We start from the raw sequence: 17421 nt of genomic DNA, 5'->3' as shown, positions 1-17421 counted from the left end.
TTTCCACTACTATTGTGAATGAAATTTATAAAAATTTAAAACTTTATCTATAGATTGTGAATTTATAACATCATGTATCTAATGCTACCATTATCTTCGATATCGCACTGTTATGTGTAAATAATAGATCTCTATTGTGAATGAAATTACCAAAAAAATTTGCTATTAGGCTTTGAGCAGATCCTATCATTTATAATGTTGCTTAGAATTATGAGATGACATCGCAATTAATTCAACTATTATATGTTTCCCAACTTATTGTGAATGAAATTCAATTTTTTTTAAATTTCATATGCTAATACGAGCTACGAAGTCACATCGTAATGCGTAAATTACAGTGTCCCATGTTTCGCAAGATGTAGTGCTCTATTGTGATTCGTTCACATTATCATATCTACAACATAATGATAATGATCTATTGTGAATGAAATGCTTTACAATTATAACTCGAGACTTTAAAACGATTGCTTATTTAGTATGTTGCTTTTACTAATATTTTGATATTGTGATTAGTTAGATATTATATGTTTCGTAAAATTTACACACTATTGTGAATGATTTTTTTTGAAATGTACATATTCAGTGTTAGACTGTGCATTTGTAGCATCATGTACTTTGTTACTACTAATTTCGAAAGCACTCTGCCATATGTGGAACATCACTATTGTAATCTATTGTGAATGAAAAGTTTAATTTGTTGACTTTGAACTAAAGTTTAATTTGTTGACTTTGAGTAGATTTTATTTATTTTATGTGGCCACATCGTTATTAGCTCAACTATAGTAACATACAATGCATTATTGTGAATGAAATGTATTAAAATTTCAAATATTAACTTTTGATTGCATTATGCTTCGTGTAACCTTTAACTACGAGATGGTTCGTATCATTCTGGGACACAAGTTTCATAACATATAGTATAAGATGATAGTCGTCCATTATAAAATCATGTTAGTGTTCTATTGTAAATGAAAAGTACTATGATTTGATCTCCAGGCTTTGAGTAGATCGCATCATTTATCGATTTGCTTTTAATTATGTGATCACATGATGCTTCGGTCAACTGCCATATGTTTGACAACATTTAACGAACTATTGTGAATTAAATTTAAAAAATCAACTCTATATTGGAAATCGTTAAATGTAGTCTAAAATAATAGTGTGCTATTGTGATTAATTCAAACTATAAGGTGTAAAACATCATGGTATAGATCTATTGTGAATTAAATACTTTGATTAATATGCATAATTTTTGGTGTGGCTTTTAATTATATGATAGGATCATGATTCGATCATACTATCATATGTTTTACAACATGTAGCAGTATATTGTGAATGAAATTCATTTAATATAAATTTCGAACTTTATAGCATCATGTAGTTTGTTATCACTAACTTCAAGATCACATCACGATTTATTCAATTAACTCTAAAACATTTCGCACCATGCAGTGTAAAAAGATGGTGCTCTATTGTGAATGAATTGACTTAATATTTTTAAATTTTCAATTTCAGTTATCACAACTGGCCTGGGCATAAAGATGGGCAGCCTGAGTAGTGCTGGTTTAGTTGGCGTCAATAGTGCTGTCGGATCCAGCGGAAGCAGTGGTAGCGCTGGCTCCAGCGCCATATCTCCTGCTTTGGTCGGAGGAGTTGGAGGCAATGGTAAAGCATTGTGTAGCGGAAAGGATATACAGACGGCAGAATGTCGTGGAGAATACTGTCAAATAGGCAAAGATGGTAAGTCCAAGTCAAACAAATACAAAAATCACAGACGGACGCACACAAACACACACACCACAGCATTTGTCATGCAAGGCTTTAAAATTTCTTTGCATTAACGGAGACAAATACGGGAGGAGACAGACGCACAGGATTTATGCCTTCAGTTTGTTTTTTTGGTTGTTTGTCATGATGAAGCCCATTGTTTGGCTTTTGCCAAACCGTCGTACATCAATCGCCCCCTCACTCGTCCTGTGACTCACCCATTCGTTAATGTTGCCTTTGTTTTGTGTTTGTGACACATAACTGTGAGCTCTATGCAACATCCTTTTTTTAGTCATCCTTCCACTGACATATCCCACCATGTGCCCCCCAACGGCATACTGGGTTGTGAGGAACAAGCTCTAATGCCAGAGAGATGCTTCAATGATTAGAGCAAGGAAATACAAGGACATGAAAGACATCATGTGTGGTGTGGCACGGGGACTTTCTGCTTTTAAATGTCATCTGGTTTTTATGTTACTTTTCAACAACACACACAAAAATTTTTTGTGGAGAAATTAATTACCATCTATGGACGACAAATAGATGGATGGATAGATGGTTGGCTGACAGGATGAAATGGTTGACATAGAACACGTGAAAGAGAATGAGTGTGTAAGGCATGTGCTGCCAATTGTCTAACAGGGATTTAAATTAGGGATGTCATACAAGAAAAGAGACAATAATTTTCTTTTCTATAGAAATTCATCAAATTTGGAAATCCGATTTTTTTAATAAGAATTTTTACATCTTATGAAAATGTTACCAACATTTTAATAAAACATGTCAAAGGACTTTGATATTTATAGAAAATATCATATGTTTTTTTTAACAATAGTTCTCTATTGTGAATAAAATTTTCTAAAATGTAAATTCAAAGTTTTGAGATGATTAAATCATTTATCATGTTACTTTCAATAATATAATGACATCGTGATTGTCTCAACTATCGCAAAATATAGTCCACCATTGTGAATGGAATTTATTAAAAGTTAAAATTTCAAATTTGATTGCAAAAGTATTTGTTTATTTTAGCGGTGCGAACCCATTGTCATTAGTTGAATTACCATATGTTTCGGAAAATGTACCAAACTATTGTGAATGAAATTTAATAAAATTTGAAATTTCAACCTTTTAGATACTAAATTAATTGTGTCATGTATCGTGTTACCACTAACTACGAAACGCATCATGATCCATTCAATTCGGTGTTACAAAACCATGATAGTGTTCCATTGCGATTAGTTCACTCCATCATATATTGCTCTATTGTGAATGAAAGTTTTAATAAAATTTACTTTTTATAGAAAATCTCTCACAATTTTTAAATTTTAATGCAATTTAAATTTTCTATAAAACTAAAAATTTTGTTAAAAAATTATTTTTATAGGATATTACTAAGAAATTTTTAATTTTGTCTAAATTTTCTTCAAAAAATTAAATTTTCCTTAAAACTTAATTTTTATGGAATTTTTTTGGGAATATTTTATTAAAATTTTATTTTTATAGGATATTACTCAGAAATTTTTAATTTTGTCTAAACTTTCTTCAAAAAATTAAATTTTCCTTAAAACTTAAAAAATTAAAATTTTCCTTAAAACTTAATTTTTATGGAATTTTTTTTTTTGGGAATATTTTATTAATATTTTATTTTTATAGGATATTACTCAGAAATATTTAATTTTGTCTAAACTTTCTTCAAAAAATTAAATTTTCCTTAAAACTTAATTTTTATGGAATTTTTTTGGGAATATTTTGGTCTGATGAATATTTTAATAAAATCTAATTTTTGTAGAAAATTTCTCAAAACTTTTAGATTTGTCTCAACTCATTTTTCGTAAAAATTTAATTCAATTTTTATCCTTCACAAAACTAAAAATTTTATTAAAATTTTATTGTTATAGGAAATTATTCAGAAATTTTTAATTTTCCTTAAAATTTAAATTTTCTGGGAATTTTTGGGGGAAAATTTTCATCTCATTAAAATTTTAATAAAACCTAATTTTTTTTGGAAAATTTCTCACAATTTTAAAATTTTTCTTAACTCATTTTTCGTAAAAACTTAAAGCATTTGTCAACTTCCACAAAACTAATTTTTTTTATAGGAAAAACTGGATTTTTCATTTTCCATAAAAATTTTACTAAAGTTTTATTTTTATAGGAAATTACAAAGAAATTTTTATTTTGTCTTTACATTCTTCAGAAATTTAAATTTTCCTTGAATTTTTGTGGAATTTTTTGGGAATATTTTGGACTGATGAAAGTTTTAATAAAATTTGCTTTTTATAGAAAATTTCTTAGAATTTTTAAATTTGTCTCATTTTGTAAGAATTTAATGCAATTTCATCATACATAAAACTGAAAATTGTATTAAAATTTTATTTTTATGGGAAATTACTCAGAAATTTTTAATTTTCCTTAAAACTCAATTTTTCTGGGAATTTTTGGGGGGAAATTTTTCATCTCATTAAAATGTTAATAAAACTTAATTTTTTTTTAATATATCTGAATTTTAAAATTTATCTTAACTCATTTTTCGTAAAAACTTAAAGCAATTTTCAACTTCCATAAAACTAAAAATTTTATTTTTATAGGAAATACGGTTAAGTACTGCATTTTTTTTCATTTTCCATAAAACTACAAATTTTACTAAAATTTTATTTTTATAGGAATTTACTAAGAAATTTTTAATGTTGTCTTAACATTCTTCAAAAATTTGATTTTCCTTGAATTTGGAAATATTTTGGTGTGATGAAAATTTTAATAAAATCTAATTTTTATAGAAAATTTCTCAGAACTTTTAGATTTGTCTCAACTCATGTTTCGTCAAAATTTAATTCAATTTTTATCCTTCACAAAACTAAAAATTTTATTAAAATTTTATTTTTATAGGAAGTTACTCAGAAATTTTTACTTTTCCTTAAAACTTAATTTTCTGGGAATTTTTGGGGGAAAATTTTCATCTCATTAAAATTATAATAAAACTTAATTTTTTTGGAAAATTTCTCACAATTTTAAAATTTTTCTTAACTCATTTTTCGTAAAAAACTTAAATTTTATTTTTATAGGAAATACTCTTAAATGCTGCATTTTTCATTTTCCATAAAACTAAAAATTTTACTAATGTTTTATTTTTATAGGAAATTACTAAGATATTTTTAATGTTGTCTTAACATTCTTCAGAAATTTAAATTTTTCTTGAATTTTTGTGGATTTTTTTTTTTTAATATTTTGGACTGATGACATTTTTATAAAATATGCTTTTTATAGAAAATTTCTCAGAATTTTTAGATTTGTCTCAACTCATTTTTCGTAAGAATTTAATGCAATTCCATCACACATAAAACTAAAAAATTTTATTAAAATTTTATTTTTATAGGAAATTACTAAGAAATTTTTAATTTTCCTTAAAACTCAATTTTTCTGGGAATTTTTGGGGGAAAATTTTCATCTCATTAAAATTTTAATAAAACTTTATTTTTTTTTTTTGCAAAATTTCTCACAATTTTAACATTTTTCTTAACGTAGGTAAAAACTTAAAGCAATTTTCAACTTCCATAAAACTAAAATTTTTATTTTTATAGGAAATACGGTTAATTACTGCATTTTTTTCATTTTCCATAAAACTAAAAATTTTACTAAAATTTTATTTTTATAGGAATTTACTAAGAAATTTTTAATGTTGTCTTAACATTCTTCAAACATTTAATTTTCCTTGATTTTTTGTGGATTTTTTTTGGGGAATATTTTGGACTGATGTAATTTTTAATAAAATTAGCTCTTTATAGAAAATTTCTCAGAATTTTTAAATTTGTCTCATCTTATTTTTCGTAAAAATTTAATGCAATTTCATCATACATAAAACTAACAATTTTATTTTTATAGGAAATTACTCAGAAATTTTTAATTTTCCTTAAAACTCAAATTTTCTGGGAATTTTTTGGGGGAAAATTTCCATCTCATTAAAATTTTAATAGAACATATTTTTTTTTTTTTTTTTGGAAAATTTCTCAGAATTTTAAAATTTATCTTAACTCTTTTTTCGTAAAAACTTAAAGCAATTTTCAACTTCCATAAAACTAAAAATTTTATTTTTATAGAAAATACGCTTAACTACTATATTTTAGTCTTTAAAAATAAAATTTTAAATTTTATTAAAATTTTAGTTTCATAGGATATTACTCAGAAATTTTTAAGGCAAAATTCTTAACTTTCTTCAGATTTTTTAAATTTTCCTTGAAACTCAATTTTTATGGGAATTTTTGGGGAAATTTTTGATCTCATCAAAATTGTAAGAAAATTTAATTTGTATAGAGCAGCTACCTTGGAGTATTGAAGCCACTGTGGTATGGACAAATAGTCTAAGTGAGCCCGAAAAATCGAGCTCGTCTAACCTACCTAGCCTAACCTAATAGACAATTTTTAATTTTGCTTTTTTCCTAAAAATTTAATAAAATTTTCATGGCATTTTTTGTTATTTTTTAAATGTAATTGAGCAACATTTTTTTTAGTTTTTTTTAATACAAATATTTTTATTAATTCTTTGACATTTAAATCATTTGGATATTTTTCACAATTCGATTCTTTATGGGCAACCCTAATTCACACACACACATCTACAACCCCCCCAATCATATTAATTGTTTAAAATTCGTATCTCTGCCGCCATCGTATTTTAAAGAAAACAATGTTGTCACAATTACTTAGATCAAAATCAACAAGGATAATGACTACGGCGACAGCTTAGCTTAGCTTGACACAAAACAATAAACCAAAAAAGGGGCTTAATTTTATTGAGACTGCAAATTATGTGGCCATTTAATGGCTTTGGCCTCTATTGTGTCGATCCCCTTGCAGTCATAGACTTATAAAAAGGAACTTCATTGTTCCCTCTACCTACCCCGTCCCTTAGCATACGTTAAGGCCACCCCCTGTGATATAAACTTCCACAAAAGAATGACATCAATTACATACAATTTAAATTCCATCATCCTTTCCACAAAATTTCAGATTTCGATTGGACTCTCTATTTGGGTTTGGCTTTTGTCACAGCCGTATTCTTTGCCTTTGGAGCAGCATTGATTTGTTGTGCCCGCAAAGGGATACGTGTGAATCAACACTATAATATGACCAGAACGGGTAAGTTTGTTTTTGTTTAAAGGACATTTTTTTCGAATTTTACTGATTGTCATCTATTTCGTTATAGTTATGGATCCTAAATATTTACCTGATATTAGCAAAAAAGATATGCGCATGCATATCGAAACAGCCAATGATAATTATGATTATGCCAGTCCTGGCCATAGATTTTTACCACCAAGTCATCATGGTGGTTGTTCCATATCCGAACATCATTATGATGTGCCAAATTTATCAGCCAAGTAAGTTTGAATGGAAGATCTTGTAAAATTGTTGGAATATATTTTTTTAACATTTTTCTATATTCTTAGCTATGTTAATCCTATCGATGATTTAAGTGTGGATTATCTGACAGATACACCGGATACCTCGACAGTGGATACCTGTAAGTATATAATTAAATTATACTGTAACAAAATTAATAGCACTTATCAGTTTCATTTATGAATTCATTAGTTTATGATTGCTAGACTAGAGATGATTTACATTAACAGAAACATTAACTCTCTTACTCTCATTAGAGTTAGGTTAAATAACTCATTTTAATAGGTCCCAAAATCAATCATGTTTGAAGTGTATATGAATCATGTAGATTTATATATCACACCTCTCTCTCTAATATACTGTCTCAGTTTTATCCTACACATTTTCGATATGACACAACTGATAACTAGTCGTGTATTACTCTCAATTTTTTATATCACTCTCAAATATTCACCGTATTTTTTAACCCAATATTATAAGAGAGTAAGTTTAGCGTTTACACATTTATGTTCACTAGAGATCATTCATTATAATATTATGTAGCAGGGATGGAAAATGCAGTACTATAGTACTTTTTTCAATACTTTTTCACCCCGGTCAGTACCGTAGTACCCCCGCGAACGATTTAGTACCTTTTGTGTAAACATTTTTGAGTCGATATCAGATTTATGGTACAATAGCTTTGACAAAATATTTTAATAATTTGAGAAAGTCTTTATCAACCTTATTTGCTAATAGTCTTTTACAAATATGGCAAAACAAACATGTTCATGTGGGAAGAAAATCTTGATTTTGTAAAAGACATAGTCAAAAACCGGATTTTATTGAACTTCAAGAATGTTTTAGTCGAAAAAAGAATATGAATGTATATTATCGATTTTTTATTTCGGTAGAAAATGTTGTCTTGTCAAAATTTTATTTCTATATAGAATTTTTGCAAAATTTTATTTTTATAGAAAATTTTGTCAAAAATTTATTTCAATTGAAAATTTTGTACAAATTTTATTTCTATAGGAAATTTTTGCAAAATTTTATTTCTATAGAAAAAATTTTGCAACATTTTTTTCTACAGATTTTTTTTTGCAAAATTTTATTTCTATAGAAAATTTTTGCAAAATTTTATTTATATAGAAAATTTTGTCAAAATTGTATTTTCTTTAAAATTTAGTCTCTTGACAATAATTTTCCAGTGAAATTTTTGTTGAAATTTAGTAAAAAAGTACCTTTCCGCTCAAAAAATACCTTTTTCGTACTTTCTTAAAAATTGTATTTTCCATCCCTGCTTGCAACGCATATTGACGGCAGGGATGGAAAATGCAGTACTATAGTACTTATTTCAATACTTTTTCAACCAGGTCAGTACCCGCGAATGATTTAGTACCTTTTGTGTTGACATTTTTGAGTCGATATCAGATTTATGGTACAATAGCTTTGACAAAATATTTTAATATTGTGAGAAAGTCTTTATCAACCTAATTTGCTAATAGTTCGGGAAGAAAATCTCGATTTATTAAAAGCCATAGTCAAAAACATGATTTCATTGAATTTCAAGAATGTTTTAGTCGAAAAAAGCATGCGAATCTATATTATCGATTTTTTATTTCGGTAGAAAATTTTGTGTATATTTTTTTTTTCTATATAAAATTTTTGCAAAATTTTATTTCTAAAGGAAATTTTTGCAAAATTTTATTTCAATTGAAAATTTTGTAAATATTTTATTTCTATAGGAAATTTTTGCAAGAAAAAAAAATTGCAAAATTTTATTTCTATAGAATGTTTTGTCAAAATCTTATTTCTATAGAAAATTTTGTCAAAATTTTATTTCTATAGAAAATTTTGTTAAAATTTTATTTTCTTTAAAATTTAGTCTAAAGGAGCTCTTGATAATAATCTTCCAGTGTTGAAATTTAGTAAAAAGTACCTTTTCGCCCAAAAAATACCTTTTTTTGTACTTTCTTAAAAATTGTATTTTCCATCCCTGTTATGTAGTCATTGCTATGCTAGTTGTTATTTACTCTCTTCCTCTCATTAGTGTTATGTTAAATCATAGACCAGCAAATGTATAGACCTCTCAAGGAAAATCAATTTTATTTCAATAGAATTTTTTTTCAAAATTTTATTTCAATAGAAAATTTTTTCAAACTTTTATTTCAATAGAAAATTTTGTCAAAATTTTATTTCTATAGAAAATTCTGTAAAAATTTTATTTCTATAGAAAATTTTGTCAAAATTTTAATTTTATAGAGAATTATGTTAAAATTTAATTTCTATAGAAAATTTTGTCAAAATTTTATTTCTATAGAAAATTTTGTCAATTTTATCTCTATAGAAAATTTTGTCAAAATTTTATTTCTATAGAAATTTTTGTCAAAATTGTATTTCCATAGAAAATTTTGTCAAAATTTTATTTCTATAGAAAATTATTTCAAAATTTTATTTCCATAGAAAATTTTTGTAAAATTTTATTTCTATACAAAATTTTATTTTTTTTTTTTTGCAAAATTTTTTTTTCTATAGAAAAGTTTGTCAAAATTTTATTTCTTTAGTAAATTTTGTCGAAATGTTATTTCTATAGAAAATTTTGTCAAAATTTTATTTCTATAGAAAATTCTGTAAAAATTGTATTTCTATAGAAAATTTTGTCAAAATTTAATTTTTATAGAAAATTACGTTAAAATTTTATTTCAATAGAAAATTTTTTCAAATTTTTTTTTCGATTTTTTTCGATCGAAAATTTTGTCAAAATTTTTTTTCGATTTATTTCGATCGAAAATTTTGTCAAAATTTTATTTCTATAGAAAAGTTTGTCAAAATTTTATTTCTATAGAAAATTTTGTCAAAATTTTATTTCTATAGAAAATTCTGTAAAAATTTTATTTCTATAGAAAATTTTGTCAAAATATTATTTCTATAGAAAATTATGTTAAAATTTAATTTCTATAGAAAATTTTGTCAAAATTTTATTTCTATAGAAAATTTTGTCAATTTTATCTCTATAGAAAATTTTGTCAAAATTGTATTTCTATAGAAAATTTTATCAAAATTTTATTTCCATAGAAAATTTTGTCAAAATTTTATTTCTATAGAAATTTGTTTCAAAATTTTATTTCTATAGAAAATTTTGTTAAAATTTTATTTCTATAGAAAAGTTTGTCAAAATTTTATTTCTATAGAAAATTTTGTCAAAATATTATTTCTATAGAAAATTATGTTAAAATTTAATTTCTATAGAAAATTTTGTCAATTTTATCTCTATAGAAAATTTTGTCAAAATTGTATTTCTATAGAAAATTTTGTCAAAATTTTATTTCCATAGAAAATTTTGTCAAAATTTTATTTCTATAGAAAATTTTTGCAAAATTTTATTTCTATACAAAATTTTGTCAAAATTTTATTTTTTTTATTTTTGCAAAAAATTTTTTTCTATAGAAAAGTTTGTCAAAATTTTATTTCTATAGAAAATTTTGTCAAAATTTTATTTCTATAAAAAATTTTGTCAAAATTTTACTTCTATATAAAATTTTGTCAAAATTTTATTTCTATAGAAAATTTTGTCAAAATTTTATTTCTATAGAAAATTTTGACAAAATTTTATTTCTATAGAATATTTTGTCAAAATTTTATTTCTATAGAATATTTTGTCAAAATTTGATTTATATAGAAAATATTCTCAAAAGTTTATTTTTATAGAAAATTTTGTCAAAAGTATATTTCTATTTTATATTTCTATATTCTATAGAAAAGTTTTTCAAAATTTTATTTCTATAGAAAATTTTGTCAACATTTTATTTCAATAGAAAACGTTGTCAAAATTTTATTTCTATAGAAATTCTTTTCAAAATTTTATTTCCATAGAAAAGTTTGTCAAAATTTTATTTCTATAGAAAATTTTTTCAAAATTTTATTTCCCTAGAAAATTTTTGCAAAATTTTATTTCTATACAAAATTTTGTCAAAATTTTATTTTTGCAATTTTTTTTTTCTATAGAAAAGTTTGTCAAAATTTTATTTCTATAGAAAAGTTTGTCAAAATTTTATTTCTATAGAAAATTTTGTCAAAATTTTTCTATAGAAAATTTTGTAAATATTTTTTTTCTATAGAAAATTTTGTCAAAATTTTATTTTTATAGAAAATTACGTTAAAATTTTATTTCTAGAGAAAATTTTGTCAAAATTTTATTTCTATAGAAAATTTTGTCAAAATTTTATTTCTTTAGAAAATTTTGTCAAAATTTTATTTCCATAGAAAATTTTGTCAAAATTTTATTTCCATAGGACATTTTGTAAAAATTTTATTTCTATAGAAAATTTTGTCAAAATTTTATTTCCACAGAAAATTTTTGCAAAATTTTATTTCTATACAAATTTTTGTCAAAATTGTATTTCTATAGAAAATTTTGTCAAAATTTTATTTCCACAGAAAATTTTTGCAAGATTTTATTTCTATACAAAATTTTGTCAAAATTGTATTTCCATAGAAAGTTTTTGCAAAATTTTATTTCTATACAAAATTTTGTCAAAATTTTATTTCTAAAGAAAATTTTGTTGTTGTTGTTGTTTTTTATATAGAAAATTTATGAAATATCCCTGCAAAATCTACCAAAACATCGAAAATTCTACCAATTTACTAAACAGTAAAAAATCTATTATTTCTGGTAGAATTCTACCAACTTTGGCAACGTGTCTACCACCCAATTTTACTACTTAAAGGATAAAGTGGCAGCCCGATTAAGATTCAGGCTCACTTAGACTATTCAGTCTATTGTGATAAGTTTAATTTACTTGAATAGAAGTAAATTTTCGTTCATAAGTACAAGGTGACCGAACTCCCATTTTCATATCTGCAGCATTTGGAAGACGTTTATCAGTCTCTTGGCATTGTGGTTCGAAATCTTGATCTTATTGCAGTTTGCTTGATTTGACACAAATTTAATTTTTAAATTATAACTGATTTTCTAGAGCAGAGAATGTTTTTTATTTATTTTTTTTTTTATTCAAAAATGTATTGGGGATTTTTTGTGAGGAATTTAAATTTAAATTTAAATCACTAGCATCAGTGTTACCAGAATAATACTGGTAACACTGATGCTAGTGATTATTTACTATCTTTCTCTTATTAGTGTTATGTTAAATCGTAGGCCAACAAATGTATAGATATCTCTAGTAAAATCAAAAGTTCTGTTGTTTCTCTACATATGTTAACTTGTTCGTAATGTTAAATTATATTTACCATTCTTGCTCTCATTAGTGTTATGCTAAATGATAGACCAACAAATGTACAGACATCTCAAATAAAATTAACAGTGCTGTTATTTCTCTTCAATGATTTACAATTAATTACTTTTCTTGTAAAAAAATACCTCTATTTTTATCCATGAGTGCCAAATTTAAATAATCGTTTTTTGTTTTTTTTGCAGCCAACTCAACTTACGAGGTTAATGCAAAAATTGGAGCAACTTCTGCAGCCTCAAAATGCTCTACCTATGACCAACTCAATTGCAGTGGTGGCTCTCTCAATCTCTATCAAGGTGAAATTATGCTATACATACCCGAACACTCTATCGGGAAGAGTATGCGTAAGCATGTCTCACTTATGCTTGTGAGTGATGAAACCTCCCGGGTGTCTATACCCAATTCGGATGCCCTACTAGTCTGCAGCACCATAGTACATTGTTCACCACGCAATTATACCTTCCTCAAACCGGTGATACTAAAGATACCCCATTGTCTGGTGGACACCCAATTATGGAATGTTTTCATTTACTATGCCGACAATGACCACGATGACCTTAATGTCAATTGGCGTCGCATCATAGCTGTGGGCGAGGAGACCATAAACACACCAGTCTTTGTGCAATTGGAAGCCGAACATGTTTACATAATGACCGAACAGTTGGGCCGTTTTGTAGTGGTGGCCGAGCCAAAACTGCCCACAGCCTCAATGCAGAATTCATTGAAAATGCGTCTGATAGCATTTAGTCAATTCACACCTTCGAGCACCAATTGCTCACTGCGGATATATATCGTGAAAGATTTCCCCAATAGTCGTGACATATGCTCTAGCATTGAGTCCAAATTGGGTGGCTCCTTTATGGGTGAAAGTGAGGCCTTTGCTTTCTATTTGAATAGCAGTAATATGAACATACGTTTACGTAGCTCCGATGCCGATATGTGGGACACCGAGAATGAAGTGGAGCTACATGAACAGATAATACCCTACAATCATATTTTATCCAATAATTCGGTGCTGCATTGCGAGTTCATTATAAAACGCAATGAATTGCTCTACACCTCGAATGAATTAACTGTCGATTTTGCTCAATGTAGTGATAACCATCATCTATACTCTGAAGTGCATTCCTTTAGTATTAGTAGACCGCAGCAAGTATTGCAGCAACAACAACAACTGCAGCAACAACATCAAATGACATTAACCTCCTCTCACAATAACTCGAATCACTCGCCACACTCCTCACTGGAAAGACAAAGTACAGTGACCATGGATCCCCATGGTAATTATGTGAATGAGGCCACAATGCCCTTGACCACAGTACATTTGCCACGTGATACCAAGAGGCGGATATGTGCTGCCTTGGATCCACCACGAGAAGATGAACGTGATTGGCGTTTATTGGCCAAAAAGCTCAACACAGATCGTTATATAGCCTATTTTGCAACAAAACCCTCACCCACAGAGCAAATTCTGAATTTATGGGAATGTCGAGCAACACAAAACTCCCATGCATCACATACCATAGTTGAACTTTTGATGGTGCTTAAGGAAATGGAAAGGCAAGATGTATTAGATATTATTACCGAAACCATAGGCTCTTTGTGGATATAAAAATGAGATGTAAATGAGAGAGAGTAAGAGTGAGGGCTTTTGTGCATAAAAAGAGATTTAGAGATTACAATAGGTTCTTTGTGCTTATATCAAAGCTAGAAAGAGTATGCGAGTTTTCTTACTAAAGAAATAAAGAGAGCATAATTGGCTCTTTGTCGATACAAAAGAGATGAAAGCCAGAGTGTTAAAAAAATAGAGAAAACAAAGAGCTCTTGAGCATAGATTTTATATATTACATAGATGGTCTATTTATCTTCGTGTAAAAGAAACCTAAAAGAGAGCACAATTTGTGGATAAAAAAGAGAAAAAAGAGCACTCGATCATAGATTTTATATATTACATAGATGACTCATTTCTCTCTGCGAAAAAATGTGGCAGTTGCAAAAATTAATTTTCTGACATTTCGTTTTGTTTTTTTTTCTGTAAAAAATTCAGTACGAAACATTAATTTGCTAGCATATTCGAACCATCTTTGTAAGAATATATAGTCTATGGATGAATGTTAAAGATTAAAGAAACAAAGAGAAAAAGAGCGCTTTATCATAGACCTTATATATGTTACATAGATGATCCGTTTCTCTCCGCGAAAAAAATGTGTCAGTTACAAAAATAAATTGTCTGGTATTTCGTTTTCGTTTTTCGCTGTCGGACAGCGTTTGACACAGATGAACCAGGGATGGAAGATACAATTTTTAAGAAAGTACCAAAAAAGTATTTATTATTATAATTATTATTATTATTATTTTTTTTTTTTTGAGCGAAAAAGTACTTTTCACTAAATTTCAACAAAAATTCTATTGGAAGACCTTCTTTAGACTGAATTTAAAAGAAAATAAAATTTTGAAAAAATTGCTATAGAAACAAAATTTTCTATAGAAATAATATTTCGCAAAAATTTTCTAAAGAAATAAAATTTTTCAGAAATAAAATTTGGCAAAAAAAGAAATAAAAATTTTCTATAGAAATACAATTCTGCAAAAATTTCCTATAGAAATAAAATTTTGACAAAATATCCCAGCAAAAAAATTTGGAAGTTCTTCCAAAGGCACAACTTTAAAAGCACTTCCAGAAGATGCACTCCCAATGCTGTTCTTTATTTTAACTACCCATGAAGTTCTTTTAATTCAATTGTTAATAACTTGGTTTTTTCATACTTTTAATGGGTAATTTTAACTTTTTTGTTTCAAATAGGTTAAAAATAGAGTAAGAATTCATAAAATGGTTCAAATCATTTAAATGTTGTCGAAAAAATGCTAAATCCAATCTTTAAAAATTGTGATTTTTTTAAAACATTTGAGGTCAAACGTTTCCGACAAGCATTAGAATCCATTAAAAATTATAAAATATTATAAAAATTAATTATTTGACAAAATATCACAGATTTTTTTAATTTACATCCAAAACATTGATCTCAGATCACACTAAAGAAGTGATGCAAATTCAGTGCAACGGCTGTTGACATGAAGGACTTCCGTCCTATGACAAACCCATGTTAAATTCATCGCTTGTGCGTAAATTTTGCACCACTTCCGGATACAAAAAGAAAATTTTCATTACTTTTTTGGCGCCGTTTTTTTTGCTGGGATTCTATAGAAATAAAATTTTGACAAAATATTCTATAGAAATACAATTTTGACACAATAAAATTTTGGCAAAATTGTCTATACAAATAAAATTTTCGTAAAATTTTCTATAGAAATAAAATTTGGGCAACATTTTCAAAAAAAAAAAAAATTACAAAATTTTCTGTAGAAATAAAATTTTGACAAAATTTTCTATAAAAATAAAATATTGACAAAATTTTCTATAAAAATAAAATTTTGACAAAGTTTTCTATAGAAATAAAATTTTGATAAAAACTTCTATAGAAATAAAATTTTGATACAATTTTCTTCAGAAATAAAATTTTGGCAAAATTTTCCAAAAGAAAATGTTTGACAAAATTTTCTGTAGAAATAAAATTTTGACAAAACTTTCTGAAGAAATAAATTTTTACAAAATAATATCTTTTTAGTAGTTTTTGATAAGATTTTCTGCAAATGTTGGTAGATTATTTTTGTCTCAAGTTTCGACCGTGACTGTAATTGTTATAGAAACAATATTTTCTATAGAAATAAAATTACGCAAAAATTTTCTAAAGTAATAAAATTTTGCAAAAATTTTCTATAGAAATAAAATTTTGCAAAATTAAAAAAAAAACGTTGACAAATTTTTTTGTAGAAATAAAATTTTGACAAAACTTTCTGAAGAAATAAATTTTTACAAAATAATATTTTTTTTTGTAGTTTTAGGCAAATGTTGGTAGATGTTGGTAGATTATTTTTGTCGCAAGTTTCGACCGTGACTGTAATTGTTCGCATTACTTTAAAATGAAAATAAAATTTATATAGAAATTTATATAGAAATAAAATTTTGCAAAAATTTTCTAAAGAAATAAAATTTAGATAAAATTTTTTATCAAAATTTTCTATAGAAATAAAACTTTGGCAAAATTTTCAAAAAAAAAAAATGTTGACAACATTTTCTGTAGAAATAAAATTTTGACAAAACTTTCTGAAGAAATACATTTTTACAAAATAATATTTTTTGGTAGTTTTTGGTAAGATTTTCTGCAAATGTTGGTAGATTATTTTTGTCGCAAGTTTCGACCGTGACTGTAATTGTTCGCATTATTTTAAAAAGAAACTACAATTTTGACAAAATTTGGAAAAAAATTCTATAGAAATAAAATTTTGACAAAATATTCTATAGAAATAAAATTTTGACAAAATTTTCTACCGAAATAAGATTTTGACAAGATTTTCTACCAAAATTAAATTTGGACAAAATTTTCTAAAGATATAAAATATTGACAAAATTTTTCAACGATATAAAATTTTGACAAAATTTTCTATAAAAAAAATGTTGACAAAATAAAAATAAAATTTTGCAAAAATTTTCTAAAGATATAAAATTTTGCAAAAATTTTCTAAAGAAATAAAATTTTGCACACATTTTCTATAGAAATAAAATTTTGCAAAAGTTTTCTGTAGAAATACAATTTTGCAAAAATTTTCTGTAGAAATACAATTTTGCAAAAATTTTCTATAGAAATAAAATTTTGACAAGATTTTCTACCAAAATAATATTTTGACAAAATTTTCTAAAGATATAAAATATTGACAAAATTTTCTAAATATATATAATTTTGACAAAATTTTCTATAAAAATAAAATTTTGACAAAATTTTCTATAAAAATAGAATTTTGACAAAATTTTCTATAAAAATAAAATTTTGACAAAATTTTCTATAAAAATAAAATTTTACAAAAATTTTCTGTAGAAATAAAATTTTGACAAAATATTCTGTAGAAATAAAATTTTGACAAAATTTTCGGTAGAAATACAATTTTGCAAAAATTATATAAAGAA

General features: G+C 25.6%; 1 protein-coding gene across 1 annotated transcript in view; it reads left to right on the top strand.

Annotated features, from left to right (window-relative positions):
* unc-5 overlaps positions 1–14702 on the top strand; it is a 148015-nt gene extending 133313 nt beyond the window's left edge. The window contains exons 8-12 of the mRNA XM_075308783.1: positions 1516–1740; positions 6775–6903; positions 6971–7145; positions 7215–7288; positions 12584–14702. Of these exons, the coding sequence (XP_075164898.1) occupies positions 1516–1740; positions 6775–6903; positions 6971–7145; positions 7215–7288; positions 12584–14010 (2030 nt within the window). The 3' untranslated portion in view covers positions 14011–14702. The remainder of the gene's footprint in view (positions 1–1515; positions 1741–6774; positions 6904–6970; positions 7146–7214; positions 7289–12583) is intronic.
* The last annotated feature ends 2719 nt before the right edge of the window (positions 14703–17421 follow it).

Source organism: Haematobia irritans, chromosome 5 (genome assembly GCF_050003625.1).
Source record: "Haematobia irritans isolate KBUSLIRL chromosome 5, ASM5000362v1, whole genome shotgun sequence".
Taxonomy (NCBI): domain Eukaryota; kingdom Metazoa; phylum Arthropoda; class Insecta; order Diptera; family Muscidae; genus Haematobia; species Haematobia irritans.
The sequence above is the reverse complement of the archived record's forward strand: the minus strand, read 5'-3'. Positions and strand labels throughout refer to the sequence as shown.